The sequence below is a fragment of the Engystomops pustulosus genome, chromosome 2, assembly GCF_040894005.1.
Source record: "Engystomops pustulosus chromosome 2, aEngPut4.maternal, whole genome shotgun sequence".
In the NCBI taxonomy this organism is placed as follows: Eukaryota; Metazoa; Chordata; class Amphibia; order Anura; family Leptodactylidae; genus Engystomops; species Engystomops pustulosus.
In genome coordinates, this window is record NC_092412.1 from 111,722,090 (window position 1) to 111,740,739 (window position 18,650).

Sequence of the window (18,650 nt, forward strand, 5' to 3'; positions counted from 1 at the left end):
TTACTGCATGTCCTGTTTATTTTATTTTTTTTACTAATTTTAAACCTGGCATTTTTCACACAGAGAAAAATTCCATTCAGAAACCTCTACAGCTTGTAATTGGTACTCTGACTCCAACATCTGTCTTCCTCTCATGGGGGATACTAATAAATCCACAAGTTGACTGGTCTGCACTCACCAAATGTCCCAATGACAGGTAAATGTGCTTGAAATTGTCTATGGGTATTGGCCGTGAAAACTGCATTGCCTCATAAATTAACATCTACACACAGAGATAGAACCCAGCTGCAGGAAATATTAATCTCTGGAACATGGACATTCACATTTTGTTTTCAAACTGATCAGCAGAAAAATAATATTTAGTGTCAAAACTTAATATTTAGTTACAAAATGTTCTCTGTTTAATACGGTTATTAAATATAAAAAGTCAGAATACATTATTCACCACTTTAGTGGATGTCTCTCCTAGCAATTTTCTCTATTGAATTTGTAAATTACGTTACCAGATGCTCTGTTGACCCTCCATTTCATAATTTGTTATCTCAAAAGTTTCGCAACACATAGTCGCATGATAACGTGATTGGAATGGAATTGGTAAGTCCATGAAGATCAACCAAGTACCTTTCCATATTGGGAAATCCAAAAAATGCTATTGATTTTATAGATTTATGATATATGATTTCCAAAGGTTATATGAAAAAATACATATATTACTTTAAGGGTATATTTAGCAACATTTTTTCATGCTTTTCTGTACATAACATATTTAATGGCAGAATACAGTACACAAAAATCCCCTGCGCAATAAAGTCTCAAAAATTGGTTGTCCTGCTTCTTCATGCAAAGTTAGCCACCTAAGACAGCACAAATTTTGCAAACTTTTTTGGGACTTTTGTAAAAGTCACAGATGGCCAATACAACTAACTTTAGTCTAAACAGCTGGATTCATTAGATAAATAAATGAATCTACCCAAAAACTGTTCACCTCGAGTTGTGCTACAAATAAGGAAAAGTCACAGAAAAATGTGCAATAAGTAAACTTCTCAAAAATGTGTGACTTTGTTGCACTAAAATTCCAAAACGATGATAAACCTCCCCCAATGTCTGTTGTTCACAAAGGGAAATGCAATGTTTATACACAACATCTTTTGTCCACATGTAAGGAAATTGACTTCTTTGATACATTATTGAATCATTGTGGGACAGCCAAAAGTGCTGCTGAAAATATCAAATTACTCAAAACTTTGTCCAAAAATGAATAAAATAGATGCTCTAGTACATTCAATATAACTTTTGAGTGCTAGTTCCCCAACCCCCCCCCCCCCCATTCCATTTTAAAGTAGTGGTAGTGTGCATGCTTGAGCACTTTTCTCTTGTCACTGTGATAATTGTGTAAGGAGCGTTAGTCAATATGGAGCACTGTACTATAAAACAACTACATCACATGGAAGTCATCATTATTTCTGAAAACATAAATATATATTCAGGCCAGCTCTGAGCAAGGTCTGGTCAGTCAGATGTTAGGCAGTACAGCATGCATCCCAAATACCCACGATTCAGTTTGGAATGTTTCCAAATAGCAGAAGTTTTAACAAGATTTAGGCAAGGATAGTTTATAATAGGCACCCAACCAAGACTAAATGCTAATTTATTCACAATACAAACACTGTGCAATGTCATCCCATCTAGATTTTTGTGGTATCAACAGTACAATGATTTGTATTTCTACATGTGATATGTTGTTAACTGTTGTTAACTAGATTATAGTATGAATTGGGGCAGATGTATGAAAAGTCTCTAAAAGTAAAATTACATTTCTATTGAACCCAGAGTTTTGAACTTGTGATGGTATAAACCTAGGGCCCTGATTTATTCCTGTTTTGTTACTATGGAAGCATACAGTATTTGCTTGTTTAGTCCATCTGGGTGTTATGTGGCAGACATAATGCATTCCTGAGTTATTATAGATCCGCTTTTGTGTTATCACAGACAAAGTGCATCTTGCTAAGATACTATGTAATGTGAATATCTTCATGGATGTTCCAAACCAAACTTCAGAATTATTTGTTGATTCGTCAGAGCAATAAGTAAGGATTAATAAAGTTTGTACATGTCATTTTGTTATGACACGCAGATCAAAACTAAAGAGCAGTTACCTTCAGGCCTTCTGAAAATGTCTAACATCGGGTTTATCCTGTATAGAATCAACAAGCTCTGAAATTCAAGGGTCCTTTATTGAGATGTTGTAATGCTCATAGTAATGTGGGTTTGCTTTTCATAACAAGTGGTTATAAGATGTCTGTTGGGGAAGCCTATTAAGATAATTGCAGGAAAGTTAAAGAAACATTCCAGGCTCTTTTACTTAAAAGAATGTTATCCAGCATTTCAAAAATATGTTCTATGCTTATTAGAGTAAGGTGTTTTAATAAGAACTACAGTGTTTGCAGGTTCATAGTTGCAAATGCTACAAGTATTGTAACAGCAGACAAAATGTTGCAGTATAGTCCATTGAAACTACATAGAACAATGGCCCGCATTTACTAAGGACTATGCACCAGTTTTATGCACGTTCTTTTCAGTGCAAACTGCTTGCACAGGTATTTAAGAAGTGTCTGAGACACATTTCTGGCGCACGCAACACTTTGTGGTGCAAGCTGCATTATACCTGAAACACAATTTTCTGCACTGAAGAGGGCGTTCCAGTGCTCAGTTGGAACTCGTGCCACATGCAAAGTCCGACAGAAATCTGCTGCACAGCCCATGTTAAAGGTGCACCAGAAAAAAAATGAAGAATTCATGAAGAATGTGTGACGCAAATCATGAATCTGGCACATCCTGCACATTACACAGGCAAACTGCACATAATACTGACTGCAGTGTTCTTAGTAAATGTGCCCCAATGTCTTAATACTTGAAAGAAGTGAAGTACATTGAACAAAGGCACTGCACACTTGTGAGTAAGAGGTGGTGCACGAGTAGGATTCTCAGTCCTGGACTGTTAGGATACAAAGACACGGCACACAACAATATAGATATCATTTCATTTTATATTTTATTCAAGCGTGATATAAGTAAACCAATCAGCCTTCACCAAGTATGTGATGTATCACATACATATGAGTCACATATTTATATATAGTATTATGCAGATCAGGAAGTGTTTTGGACTATATGACCTTTGTCAAGTTTGATCTGTATACAGCATGTATTAAAGTCTAATTTGGGTGGTAAGGCTCGGCCTACCCCAAAGATAGGTCTTCAGTTTCGAGAGGCTGGTTAACCCCCTTTTAGCCCGAAGATATACTCATCATTTTTGGCTCAGATTTTGGGGGTGCGACAACAGAAAACTCTGTTGATCAGCTGATGCATTGTTACACCACATTTGACAGAAGAAGGAGAAAGCTATGTCCATAGCATATTGGTCTTCCAGTTGCAGATGTACCTCTTAAAGAAATAAAAGCAAGCTGCCCATGATGGCCACATGGCCAATATACTATAGCTGGTCTTGTCTGTCAGAAATAGAGTAGCCCAGAAAATGTTTACAGTATGTCTTGCAGACTGACAATATGCCTATCCAGGAATATTTCTGGTGAGCCATTCAAAAAGTGGACTACTCTGTTTGCTCTGGTCATGACCTGTACCAAAAGTCAGTTGTCCCGTAAGCAGCTATGTAAGGTCTGGTTTGGAAGGCTGCTTCACTGCTTCTAGGCATACTAGTCAGAAAGCAGCACTGAAAACCCCTTTAGACACATTGAACAATATTTATCTAAGCTCTGATCACAACCATTTTACTAGATACTAATTTAAAATGATTTTAAATAAAATTTGTTAAAATAAACATACAACGTAGTAACAAAAATAAAACCTTTTAACTTAAGTAATGGTTTTATTGTGTAAAATTGCACTTTTGGTATTTCAATGACTGCAATAACCTCCAAAATAGTTTTGTCACAGTAGTTAATTAGTTTGTCACATTATCTATATGGGGAACACTTTGAAATAAAATGTCAATAAATGAATGAAAAATAGAATTTTCCTAGTAAAAAAATATTGAAACATAATCAATCATTACAATATATACAAAAGTAATATAAATAAAAATTAAATCTCATCCTTTTAAGAATAAGGTGCAATGAGTGTATATTGAACAATTAATAAAAAAAGGTGTAGTCCTTAGACTGTAGGGACTGTAGCAACGCAAAATCAAATTCTAGCTTTTAAAAAAGCCTTTCTTGTACAAATGTTATAATTTTTTTTTAAAACTACATGTTTAATATTACTGCAATTGTTGCAATAGTAGATAGTAAGGTGAAATTTTACTTAATAGGCATTTAAAACAACAACAGAAAAATAAAATAGTTATAGGCTCATGGGTCACCTCACATTTTATGTAAACATACTTTCTAAAAACACGTAGAACAATATTATCTTATACATAGTGTTAATATATTCAAGACATTGCTCCTTAATGCAGCGGGTAATTTAATGATGATTACACTATAATTACATGACAATAGGCTTTGCTTTAGTACACATACCTTCTTAGGCTCATTTCACACAACTGTTCGCATTTCTGTTTCTAGATTCTGCTTAAAAAAGTAAAAGACGGAAACTGAACGGATCCCTTATCAATCCCATTAAAATCAATGTGATTTTTACATCTTAAGTTATCATCTGTTAGACAGTCATCTGTTATTCTTCCATTTTTTGGACTGCAAATTTGATAGCTTGAAGTCCTTTTTTTCTGTTAAAGAAAAACAGATCCATAACGAATGATGCCTAACTGACCATAGCGAATTACATAGCGAATTAAGTTAACTTTTACTTTGAAGTCAATGGTGATGGATAGTAAGTGGCAGTTTTTTTAGATGAAGAAATAGTTAATATACAGATAAAAAATAGATGATGGACAGATAAATGTGGGGTATAGAGAGAAGGATAGGTAGGCAGATAGAAATGAGAAATTGGTAGTTAGATAGATAAGCAAGATCGATAGGTAGGTAGAAATTAGATATCTATAGATGACATCTATTATGAGGGATAGATAAATAGATAGATTTGAGGGATGGATAGATAAATTGATAGACAGAAAGACAGATATAAAAGCTATAGATCGATGTATTGAAAGTGAAAGTAAAGTGTCTGTAACTGTAACAGACACTGTCATCCGTTATGTTCAGTTGTATTACCGTTTATTTACCATCCGTTATCGTTTTTTATAAATAGTGTGAACGTAGCCTTACTGTCCTGCAGAAGATACAATATATTTTATAAATAGGAGTTTTTAAAAGCTTTTTAGCATGTGATATATACCATTATTCATTGAAATGGAAAGCTGTTTCACTTATTTACAAAGAGAACAGTCTGGAACATATCACAGTCTTTGAAGTAGAAGCCATATTACAACATAATATATGCAAAGCTTAGTGATCTGCCACATACTGATCATATCTGTGCTACATAATACAACACTACAGCAATGACTACAGAAGAAAATGTCATAGACTGCTATGTATCTAATTTCTCTACTATTTTCACACAGATTTTATACAGTGCGCTACAGAGAAAAGAATAAAGACTGGAATTTCCAGCTGTGCCCCACAACTGAAACAGTTATAGAGAACCTGAAGCCTAGCACTTTATATGAATTTGGTGTGAAAGACAATTCAGATGATGAAATCTGGAGCAAGTCTCAAACTCACAAGACAAATTGTAAGTTCCCTCAGTATGTATTAATTTTGTAAAAATTTTCAATTACACTGTATTATTTATGGCACATTACTTCATTAGGGGTTAATATTTTGATTTCTAGAAATTATTTAGGTTGATGCTACAAGTCAAGGTCCCTCTTTAACCTTTTCCCTTTGATCGTGCTACTTTTTCATGTCCTAATTGTATGTATGAGAGCCAATTAGGACATGTATAGATAGTGGAGGATTTTATGCTGGGATCATATCCCTGCTTTCCAGTGAAAAGTTTTCAAATTTAAACCCCTTAGTGATTTTTACAGAATAAAGACCATTCTAACCCCCTTACTTTACAATTTTACTCATTTTATTACTGTTTTAGCTCCTATCACTCGGTGATGGTAATTGTAAAATTGACCATTGTGGGCGGGACTCTCTAAGTAGACACTTCATTATTCCTCTGTGCTATGAAATGCTCTGTGCTGACAATGTGTTTAGATAAACAGGGAACAGGGTTTATCTACACTTCTATTTAGCTTCTGAACATTCTACTACTATTTGACACATAGAAAAAGAGAGAGAAGAGGATTTTTTTTCATGGACCTTATTTTAACACGTAAATTGGAATTATTTCACATGCTTTAAATTTTTAACATTTTGCACAGTAACTTGTTTTATGAAAATTCAGATATTTTTGCATTAACATTTTTTATTTATTTATTAGTTACTTCTAAGGCTGCGGTCACACCTTGTGTTTTAATTGCATTTTGAAATACATTAAAACAGCTGAGGAGAGGGGATTTGCCTAATTACATTACTGTTAACATTTGCCCTTACAAAACGCAACATAAACTTGACATTAATGCATGCGTTAACATCCCGTTTACTATGCGTTTTGTAAATGCAAATGGTAACAATAATGTAATAAGGCAAATCACCTCTCCTCAGCTGTTGTATTGTATTTCAAAACGCAATTAAAACGCAAGGTGTGACCACACTTTTAACACCACATGTGACCGCAGCCTCATATGTCTTCATCTCCCTGGGGTGTGACTTTAGTGCTTAAAAATGAAGGACACCACCTCAAATCCAAATTAACAGGAGTGTCCAATTCTGCATATAACCCCCTCACGTGGCTTTTGTCCACTCCTGTATATAACCCCTTCACGTGACTTGTGTCCATGTGGATTTGAGACATTTGCAACAAAGAGTCTCAAAAAGAAGCCAATTTGCGCCTGCCAGGATAGGAAAAACTGAACATGTATCACAAGTAAAAAGACAGGATCATACATAAGTTGCAAAAAAGAGCTGCCAAGTGTCTCAATTATACACCAAAAAAAAAAAATACTATGATAGATGTCCCCCAAGGACACACTGAGCTCTACTACCTTACCTAATCAATAAAACACAGATTCAGCTCTGCTTAACTTATCTGTAGCTTGTAGAGTAAGTCTCTGCACACTGTCGCTTGCCAGGAGGAAGTGCCTGTGTCTAAGCTGGTCTTGTAATGCAGGAGAGGGGTAGGAGGCAGAGAGCACTGCACTGAAGCTATTCATGAGAAGACTCCGATCATAGTCAGAAGATTTATGGTCGTATCCAGGCACAACCAAAACTGTAAACACCAGGACTGATAGAGACAGGTTGCAATTATATCTTTATTTTGTTAATAATGTGAGCTGTAAGCTGTTTTGTTAATAATAGTGAATTAGAGAATGTGTTATTTTGGTATCCTGAGTATATTTAAGAATCTTGTCTTCATGGGAATATCTCTTTAAGCTAGCAATGAGCAGCAATGACTCTGGTTAACGCCTTACATGTGGTTATGATGAGTATGCACTGCTTACATATGGGACTTATAAAAATTGTAAAACACAAGTTAAATTAATTGTTACAAAGAATTAAAAAACAAAAGCAAAACAATTAGATGAAACAAATTGGACAATTAGATGAAACAAAAAAAATTGAAAAAAAATAAAAAACGAGTATTGCCACATACATTAATATATAAAACATGATGAAAAGTCATACAAAATAAGAACATTTTTGTATAAAATCTTCAAAAGAAGATAAAATTTAAAATGACAACTAAACTAAAACTTACACATTGTTCCAAAACAATTCTCAAAAGACTCAAAAACCATTTTTCTTTTGTAAAGTGATATCATCATGCAAATGCCCCAATATTTCTTTTTACAAAAATATCTAGAATTGCAACTCTCAACTGGAAAACATTACATTTAAAACTTAAAAAAGTGTCCAAATTAAAATTTCCCCAATTTCCCACCCCCAAAACAATGGCTATTCAAAAAATTACATGCATCCCAAAATGGTGCCTAAAAATTCAAACATACCAGCAATAAAAAGAGGGGAAAGCCTTCATGCTACTGTGATGCAAGAACATTTTTGAAAAAGCGCTTAAAAAGATTTATGTAGTTCTTACTCTGTTAATGTAATTTATCCTTCACTTTAACTCATACAGGAAGCATTTTACTTACTATTGCATGATAACTATTGTAGGCTTAAACGTTCAGAATTTATCCTTGTTTATCTTCCATGGCCAACACTATTTTTAGACATTGCCGGTTGGTGTGTCCCGTCAGGGAGATCTTTTATAGAATCTGCTCAATGGCGTGTTGTACACCTTAGCTCTATACTCTTGATGTCCATAAAGTTTGAATTTAGCTTCAATTAAAGTTTATAAGCTGTCAGAAATGCTTCTTTGATGACACACCAACCAAAAGAAAGTGTTTTGATAATTAAAATCTAAATGTACTTTTAAAATGTAAACATTTCAAACATGTAACATTTTTGATCAAGACTTAAAATTTGATTCTCTGTACATTTTAAACAAGCGGCCAATTTTCTGCTATAAACAGAATTTACACATTCTATGAAATTACAATTAAAGTTATTACATGTTACTAGACTACCCTACTATTTTTCAAAAATATATCAAGCTCCAAACATGCTGAAGTTGAACAAAAAGATACCCCACCAATCCTAAACTGTGCAGCATGACATGTAGCTTCTATTCACAAGCAGGATACAAACTAAACAACTGCCTGGAAGACAATGGGGCAGATTTCTCAAGCTGTCTGAAATTCAGAATATTTCTAGTTGCCCATGGCAACCAATCACAACTCTGCTTTCATTTTACCAGTGCCCATGAATATTTTAAAGGGGAGCTGTGATTTGTTGCCATGGGCAACAAGAAATATTCTGACTTTCAGACAGCTTGATAAATCTGCTCCATTGTGTTCCTAAGGGTAGAAAGGGTGGATATATATTTGTTGACGGACATTTTTTAAATCTTATTTTGCAGCTAAAGGTAAAGAAAATGGACACCTAGAAAACAGTTATAAAATCCCAAAAGGCACATTACAGGTATGTCTAAATGGATAAGAATTAGTGTTATTGTGACAATTTTATTTTGGAAGATAAGATAATCTTTTATTAGTCCCACAGTGGGGAAATTCACAGGGTTACAGCAGCAGAGAGAGTACAGAGAGTACAGTACAAACAGTAACTGAATAATAATATTAGGGATAAATGAACAAATGAACAGAATTATGATATTAAGCTATTAATAGACTGAGTTGCAGTGACATAACACTCTTAAGTATATAAAAAAGCTAATCAAGGTAGCATTTTCTTTGTATTCAGGAAAGCACCTGCGATGAGGCGTGTTGAGTCTATTGCTTCAGGACCCCATGACATTCGGGAATTTGGGAGCAACATCAGGGGTACAGTCAGCGGCTACAAAGCAACACTTGCCATTTTAAAATATTGCTAAGAATGACAAAGGACAAGACTGGCCTAGAGGCCAACCAAATGTGTGAAGCTGACTGTACCTGGCTGGGATACATTAGCACCTATTCTCACCTGATGTCAGCATGAGTGGGATACAATGCATGGACAACTTGTTTAATGAAAAAAATAACTATTACTTTTAGATCGGTGTAAGGTGTCACCATTCTATAGTTCACCTCGGGAAACATATAGGTTCCATCCACTTCTGTTTGTCTTCTGCAGCCCAGTTTCACTTCTGCTCCTTATACAGGCAGTCCCCGAGTTACATACAAGATAGGTTCTGTAGGTTTGTTCTTAAGTTGAGTTTGTATGTAAGTCGGAACCGTATACTTTATTATTGTCACCCCAGTCAAAATTTTTTTGGTCTCTGTGACAATTGGATTTTAAAAATGTTGGGTTGTCATAAGAACCAGGATAAACAATAAATCTTAATTACAGGCACCATTGATAACTGTTACAGCTGATTATTGTAGCCTAGGACTAAAGTACAGTAAATTACCAAAATCCAGAGGTCGGTTTGTAAGTAGGGGTCGTATGTAAGTCAGGTGTTCTTAAGTAGGGGACTGCCTGTACACAAATAGACATCTACTGCCTGTCCGTCATGTTCCATAATGTGATGCTGCTGCTGCCATGGCTGCTATTACAATTTCCAATACACAACTATTTCCTACCCTGTCCACACTGTGCTGCTCCTAATGGGAAAATATAATATAATAATAATGGCACACATTCTGGGTGGATATTTTGATTATAATGACACCAAATCTATTGTTACATTTTGAAAGGCTTGCAAAAGCCATAGCTTTTTTTTTACACCTTCAAATGTCTATAAAGAATGGAAGACAGTAGAAAGTAGAAAACAGGTGTACCAGCATGCTTGCACAGAGAGCTTCAGTTACAAAAAGAGAAAAACTGAATTTGCACTTTCAGATTGCTGGAAAAATAGGGAAATATATGCTAAAACAGTTCAGCAAGTACCATATTATCCATATCCAAACATAATGTAATTATTGGGGCAGTATTAATAGTATTTGTTTTCAAGAGCTAGATTGTAAAAGGATATAGTCTATTAACCCTACGGTGGGGTATATGCATTGTACATGGTAATTTGAGCATTTTCCAATTCGGATCTAAATTATTTACTGAATCACCAAATTTTAACCTTATTATTGATATATGGGTCCTAGATCAGCCTTATATAACAACCTCATAACCCAAATTAAATTTCTGTGTGCATGAAATTATACAACCAAAGGCACAGCTACATGCAAATCATCTTTATCATGTAGACACAGACACAAATCCATTAAAAAGGCAACACTGGAGTAACAAACAGATAAAATGGCTGGCAATACTCTAGTCTATGTATGGTCATACAAAAAATACCACTGCTGCAAATAGTTATATAAATAGACCGCTCAAACAGGTTGAGATCCAGTTCAGGTATGCAGTATACATATAAAGCCCAATTGGAATATAGCCACAGAAACATGAACAGCACCCTACTGGATGAAATATAAAGCCTGCAGCAGTAGACAAATAAAAGTGTTTTACCAACCAAGAGGGGTACGGTTCATGTTTCTGTGGCTATATCCCAAATGGGCTTTATATGTATACTGCATACCTGACCTGGATCTCAACCTGTTTGAGCGGTCTATTTATATAACTATGGCAGCAGCAGCATCACATTATGGAACATGACAGATAGGCAGTAGATGTCTATTTGTGTATTTGTGGTCATTCCCCTAGTGATGTTTACACAATAAAGATAACTTTTAACCCCTTACTTTACAATTTTACTCAATTTTACATATTTAATAATTTTATATTATTTCATAATATTTAAACAATTTAAGTTTTATTGCTGTTTTAGCTCCTATCACTCAGTGATGGTCAGTGTAAAATCCCAGGGTGTGGGCGGGGACTCCCTAAGCAGACACATTACTGCATTATCCATCTAGTTCTGTGAGCTGACAATGTGGTTAGATTATCAGAGTACAGGTCTATATACACTTTCACCTGGCTTCTGAACATTGTTCTAGTATCTGACACTTGGAAAGACAGATGAGATAGATCAGTGATGAGATGATGAGATCCATGAGATGCATATTACACAAAATCACACAGTCACTTTTGCTACTTCTCTGCTCTATCACACTATCCCTCTGGATAAAGAACTTATCTGCCCGTAGCTTTTAGCTTTTCTGTCGTCGCTGCTGCTGTTGTTTGCCGGCAGGAAGTCAGTGTATATCAGTTGAGCTCGTCCTGGAATGCAGGGGGGAGAGGTCACTGCAGAGAGCATAGAGCAAAGAAGAGCTCAGCTCCTCAGCATCTGGCAAGATGGCTGTTGAACCTAAAGTCAAAAGATACGGGGTCGGAAACCAGGGGCAACTGGAATTGTGTACAGCAGGACTGATAGAAAAAGGTTGGAATTATATTTGTGAAATGCTGTATTTTTGTTAACAACTGTGAATTAGAGTATGTGCTATTTTGGTATCCTGTTTATATTTTAGAAACTTTTTTTCGTGGGAATAGATTTTGGCTGTGGGGTCTGAACTTATCAGTATGTTTCAGAACTCCAGTGCAGCAAGGTGTCAGTACCAACCATTGAGCCATAATGCTGAATTGACAAACACGAAACCTGGAGTCTTATAAACAATCTAAATAATACAAAGTAAGGTATGATACAAATGCAATAAAATAAAGCACAAATGGTTTAAATGATTTAACCAACATAACACTGTCCTCGTGGCTAGTCCTATCTAGTCTAAATTCCAGTTTCTTGAATTACAAAGTGCAGAGCTGGAAAGGATTGTGTATCTTGCCTCAGCAGTCTAACATATCAAAGTTAATCTTTTCACTGACTAATGATGGGATTGAGTCTGTACTTTATTATTTAAGTAGCTGATTATGTACTGTACAGTAATGTCATAACTATCTTTTTATACTAACTGTACAATGATTACATAAGACTAAAGATTAAGGCCAGAAATTACAATTATGGGTAATGTAGATAATGAAATATTAAAAGATAAGCACTTAAGGCTTCAGTACAAGTTACAGAATGTGATCAGGTCTGTTTTTATTTGCTGTATTAAATAATGTGGTGAAGAGACTTGTAGTTAATATAAATCTGAGTTTTTTCCATGCTGAAATTTTGCACTTTTTGGCCTGAAAATTTCCATTCCAGAATTCAGTTATAGTCAAAAACTTCAGACAAATTAGGTCAATCATTATAATGCTGTCCCAACCTCAGGGATAACTAACCAATTGCAAAACTCTTTATCTATCTTATAGTCCAAGGAACATTTTGTTTTGACAGAAATCCTTTTCATCACTTATGTCTGTGATTAATATTCTGGAATCATACCTAGCCATTATTTACCTAGGGACAATTTTAGTAGAACAACTAAATCTTTCAGACTTGTTAAGCTCAGGTCTATATCTCCACTTAAATCAGCTCTGAAATAGCTACTAAAAAGTAGAGCCAGAAAAATTGCTGCAAAGGAAAGAAACTATTAAACATTTGTGCAAAATCACAGCATACAAATGCCACATGAATTCCAGATGAACGTTATCTATTTTTATCTAGTCATTGGATAGTGAGATGAAATAGCTAGGACTCTATTTGTGATAATGTGAATGTTGTGGGATTCCTACAAGTAAATCCACTGAGCGTGTATAGTGTATGCATACTATATACTACACAGTACCTAGGCTGTCAACTTTCATTGTATGGAGGAGTACGGAGCATGCAAAAAGTAGTAGAAACCTACAGTGAGAAGGCTGCACAAAATACACACCTTTATGGGGAAACCCTGGGCTTTCTGAAGTGGCTAAGTTACAGGATGTTGTGGTGTGGAAAGGCAAGGGGGTACATACTGGTATGTAAGTGACATCTGGTGGGGCTGTGAAGAGCTTTGAGCAATTAGGGAATGAATTTCAATTGCCGCACAGTGGGGGAAATGTATTCATGTGCCGGTCTTTAGACCATTGCAGAGTAGAACTAGACAGCTGCCAGTTCAGTTGTCTACTGGGGAATTTGTCCAAAATTGTATGCATACAATGCTGTACAGTGTGCTGCATAATATTTATATAATGGTACACATCCTCCAATCTTTAGTGTGGCAAGTCCGGTCCATGTAGTAGCTGCTATGGCTGCCACCCCTGTAGTTATGCCCCTGGTTACTTCTTAATGTATCATGTAAACAATTGATGTATATTTCAGTTTAATTGCTTAAATGCTGCCAGCGACTTTGCCAGTGGCATTTAAACAGTAACACCCGCAATTTGTGCTAGCGAACTTGTTGATACACAAACTTTAATGGGCCTGCTCATCTCTACTGCTAAACACTTTCTTAAAGGGACTATACAGCAAAAATAAGGTCACCACATTTATGCTTGAATTTTGGCTACTACTACAGCTTCAGTGAAGCGAATGATGTTGAGCTCAACACCACAGAAAGCGTTCACATTTTGTAAATATGTACACATTGGGAGTCATTTACTTACCCGGTCCTGACGCGATCCAACGGCTTGTTCTCCATCGAGGATTCGGGTCTTCCGGGGATTCACTAAGGTCGTGCGCCCAATGTCCACTAGGTGTCGCTGCTGCGCCAAAGTCCGCCGAGGTTCGCCGGAGTTCACCAACCTATCCTGGGTGCATGAAAGCGCACGTCAAGCGACACCGACGGCCACGCACCCCCCTCCCCCCAATTCTCGTCCCATGCATGCCAGCGGCGATGTGGCACAATCCAATCGCATGCGCCAAAAACCCGGGGCAATTCAGCACAAACCAGTAATTTTCAGGAAACCCGATGAAAAAGAGCGATTCGGACCCTTAGTAAATGTGCCCCATTGTTTGCTCACTGCTAAATCCTTGCATGGTAAAAACAGATGATCCATTCGCAGAGGGATCTTTTTACCTGTTTTCCAAAAAGTCTATGGAAAGGATAGGGAAAGAGATGTTTTCTTGCTCATAACATTGCTAGATACTGCTGATGTGAGCTGACTCATCAAAATAGAAGGTATACCAAGAATCCACACAACTGACAATAAAAGATGGATAATGCAAAGTTGAAAACTAACAAACAAGCACATATAACTTATTATAAAAAGTCATCTCTAAAGAAAGGTACACTTAACTTTGAAAACCTAAAATGTAACACATTTCTGAATATACTTAATATAGATAATTAGTGAATTATTAAATCAGTTTACTAAATTATCTGTACAAGTTACAGTATCTGTACTTGTCTACATTCTGCTTACATGCTTTCTTTTTTGCCATGTGTTTTATTTACAGTATGCTACTGAAGACACAAAGGCATTTATTCCAGTAACCAAGGTAAAGCAAGGTAATATCTTTAGTTGCAATATTTCATTTACCCATGTTATATTTATCATATTTTATATCCAACATACATATATATATATATATATATATATATATATATATATATATATATATATATAGTGGATTTTATTTAAGAGGTTTGTATTTGCGTTATGCTAAGTCAAATACTATTCAACAATTACAATTCTCCAAGAAACAATACTTATTACTGTATGGATTGAGGTTATACCTTTTCCTGCATGACATTCTAAGTACAAAGTATTTTTTTATGTTCATAAGCTGTATAATTAATTAAGCAGAACAATTGGAATGTGCATGCAACATAATAACCATTGCCTTTGTTTCCACAGGATTTCAGAATATTACTAAATCTACACCAGCACCTCCACCAACTGATAAAAGTGCAGGTATTTACTTAGTTTACTTTATAGCTTATTTATCTATTGAAGGCACTATTCATTTGTCCAGGTTTCATAGTATAGGAAGTAAAAATATGGTTTTATATTGCACTACCAGCAAAAGACTTTTCCCTAAAGCAATAGCCATAAAATACTAGAGACCAAACCAGAGCTTCATAGAATTGCATGAGCTTATACAGCTGCAGCATAATCACACCTTAATAATTTAAATAGGGTCATCATATGCTCTAGTACTATGCATATCATCAGGCTTTTATCTAAAAGTTTTAACTTTATAGAGTAGTAAAATAAAAAGCAATATAAGCAATAGATCTACCAGCAAGAATATACAATTCATGTGTCTGCACAACATTAAAACAGACGTATATAATCTTTATGAACATTTACCTGTCTGATTTCTGCATCCTTCATAATCCTAATGAAACTCACAGAATGAATTAAGGATCACTTAGTTGGCCTATGCGTGCTAGTTTAGAAATGATTCCTTTTTTAGTGTAAATTAAATAAGAAACTGAGCCAAAGTAGCAGTTCACACAGCATGTAGTGTCTCTAGGCAATAGTAGAAGAAACCATAGACATGTCCAGCTTTATTTTAGCTTCAGTTTAGTTAAAGGCTTCAATTTTACATTCAACAAATTCAATACAGTAGAATAACATACTAGCAAAGCCCTTGACAGATCACAAAGGATAGACCTTTCATGACAGGGTATATCACACCACAAATCTCAGTATATATTTCCAACATGTTTTTCCAAGAGGAAGAGATAAGACACTTCTGTCGTTGTCTAATGGACATAGGTGTCAAAATTAGAATAAAGTATAAAATCAGAAGATTGGTGCAAGTTGTTTAGCCAAAAGATAATTACCAAAACACAATACAAGAGAATAAAATTTGGCAGTTGTCATATGCACTCTAGATCACACAGCACACGAAAAATTTGAAGAAAAATCAATTAAGGAGAACTTTTCACCTCCTACAGCAACTCTAACTCTGCATTCTTTGGTAGTTGCTGCTCAACTGATTCTTGTACATTTAGTATTTCGCCTCAAGTCCCCACTGTTCCCAAGCAATTATGCTGATATAGCTATCTCCTGTGAAATGAATGGAGCCAGGCTGTTTGCTCCAATCTTGGCAGTATACAACCTAACTGGCATCTTGTGTTCTGATACTAATGGCACCGATTACTAAGAAAAGTAAGGGCTGGAGAAAAACATCCAACTGCGCTCAAATCAATGGAGCGGAACATATTAAAGGATGAGAAGAGTTGGAGATGATAAAGGTGATGAAAGATCCTCTTACACACCAAAACAACACCAGACATGCAAGGAAGGAGTCGCTGAATTATAGTGGCTGCTGGATTTCCAGTTTTCTTAACTATGAACATAAAGATTAGAAAGGACGTTGGTTCCTAAAGTGCTGTCAAATGAATATCTGACGTTTGTTTTATTTTGTCAGACTTATTCAACATAAATGCCTAAGGTGCCAAGATGTCAATGTCATAATGTTAACATAAACATCCATTTTATTTTTGTCCAATTTACCTTTCTTATAATAAGGATCAAGTAGCATTTAAATGTGAAAACATTAAAATTTTTAATTTAAATAAGTTTTATTACTTGTTCATTACTAGTCTGTATTAAGTGCACGCCAACGCTAGTAGTGTATGTCACTCTATACAATCATGGAATAGAATAATGAACATCTAATATGGATGGTAAACAGAATCTCTTCCATTGACTTGCTTGTTTGTACGTTTAGCTGTCAATGTGATGTAACTCTTTAAAGTGTCTTCATCAATATTCAATAATGAGTTGTCCAACAATTTATACCTCTAAAATCTTGGGGGGAAAAAAGCAATAACTGAATGTTAACGAAAATTACTTTTTTTTTCATTATACTGCGCATTACATATTGGCCTACAGAATGGATTAGGCAAATGTATGGACACTGCCCATAAGTACTTTGTTCAGAGTAAAGTTAGCGAATGAAAAAAAAGGTTGTAGAGATAATGCAGGACTTGACCCTTGCCTTTGTATATAAACTGGTTTAGTAGAGTTTTCCAAATATATATAACATTTGGTATTGTATGTGGATATTTATTACATCCCAACCCTGCTAAACCTAAGACAAGTCACAGACACTTGTTCATGTAAGCCCAGTGAGAGATTACGCTTCTGCTGCCAAGAAGAGCAGCGGCCCAAATGAAATCAATCTGCAGTCTATTACTGACATCACAGGATTGTACTACACAATAAAAAAACTACATACACACAGCACTGAGCAAATGTCTTTACATGTGTAAAAATTAACCAATCATACTCAAAATAGTACACTAGTATGATGCATGAAGGCATTGAACGTGTTATAAATAGGTCTATTAAATCTGTAAATCAAATCCCTATAATGGTTTGTACTGTGATGGTTTTAATACTTACATTTGTGGCATTAGATCTTGTATATTAAAGGCACACAATATAAGCAAAACTGAACTGAGAATTTAAATAAAATGTAAAAACACTATAATGATTTAAAGGGATTTTCATAGATTTTCTTTAAATGGGGGAAGCACCATAGTATCCAAAATAGAAAATGAATATATAGTCACACTTCCAGGGCCTGTGCTCCAATCTCTGGAGGAGCTTGCACTACAATACAGATCTTTCAACGTGCAAACAATGGCCCAGTGCACAGTGGCACAATTAATGTAATGGCAGCAGGCCTGGGGACGGCATCATGGTATTTGGAAACATGGGGGGAGATTTATCAGAAGTTTCTGAGAGCAGAACAGTTGTGGTTGCTCATAGCAACCAATTAGATCTCAGTTTTCATTTTTCCCTGTTTATAAAATGAAAGATGAAGTCTGATTGGTTGCCATGGGCAACTGGAACAGTTTTACCTCAGACACTTCTGAATCACCCCATTGAGTTCATAAACTCAAGTTTTTTTGTCTATTTCCCCCTTCTATTTTTTAAAAAATCTCTGAAAAGCTTGCCAACTGACCTCTAAATAGGCTCCTTTTGTTAAGGAATGTCCCATGTTTTGTTATGTTCTATTACTATCTATTACAACTAGCAATGTTGTATTTGTATGTAATGAGGGTCTGTATAGATTCTAGGTGCTGGTACTTCAATTTCATTTTCTATGCTCAGTTTACAGGGATGAAATAAAGAAGCCATATGTAGCAACAACTACAACAAGAATAGCAACACCCAAACCAAAGCCAGGTAAACCTCTTTTACTTTGTGTATACTTATTTCCATATGACAATAACAAAAAATAAATATCTGCACAGTGAAACATTTATATTCCACTATTTGGCTAGACATAGGGGGCTTGTGTACGGACTAGCAAACAATAACAAAGGTAATGAATATTAA

At 35.4% G+C, this 18,650-nt stretch overlaps 1 protein-coding gene across 50 annotated transcripts in view; it reads left to right on the plus strand.

Moving 5' to 3' along the window:
• ABI3BP (ABI family member 3 binding protein) overlaps window positions 1–18,650 on the plus strand; it is a 206,967-nt gene that overhangs the window by 84,121 nt on the left and 104,196 nt on the right. For all 50 annotated transcript variants that reach the window (XM_072135990.1, XM_072136015.1, XM_072136010.1 and 47 more), the window contains exons 4-9: window positions 64–196; window positions 5,543–5,712; window positions 9,010–9,071; window positions 14,803–14,854; window positions 15,204–15,260; window positions 18,423–18,497. In XM_072135990.1, the coding sequence (XP_071992091.1) occupies window positions 64–196; window positions 5,543–5,712; window positions 9,010–9,071; window positions 14,803–14,854; window positions 15,204–15,260; window positions 18,423–18,497 (549 nt within the window). The remainder of the gene's footprint in view (window positions 1–63; window positions 197–5,542; window positions 5,713–9,009; window positions 9,072–14,802; window positions 14,855–15,203; window positions 15,261–18,422; window positions 18,498–18,650) is intronic.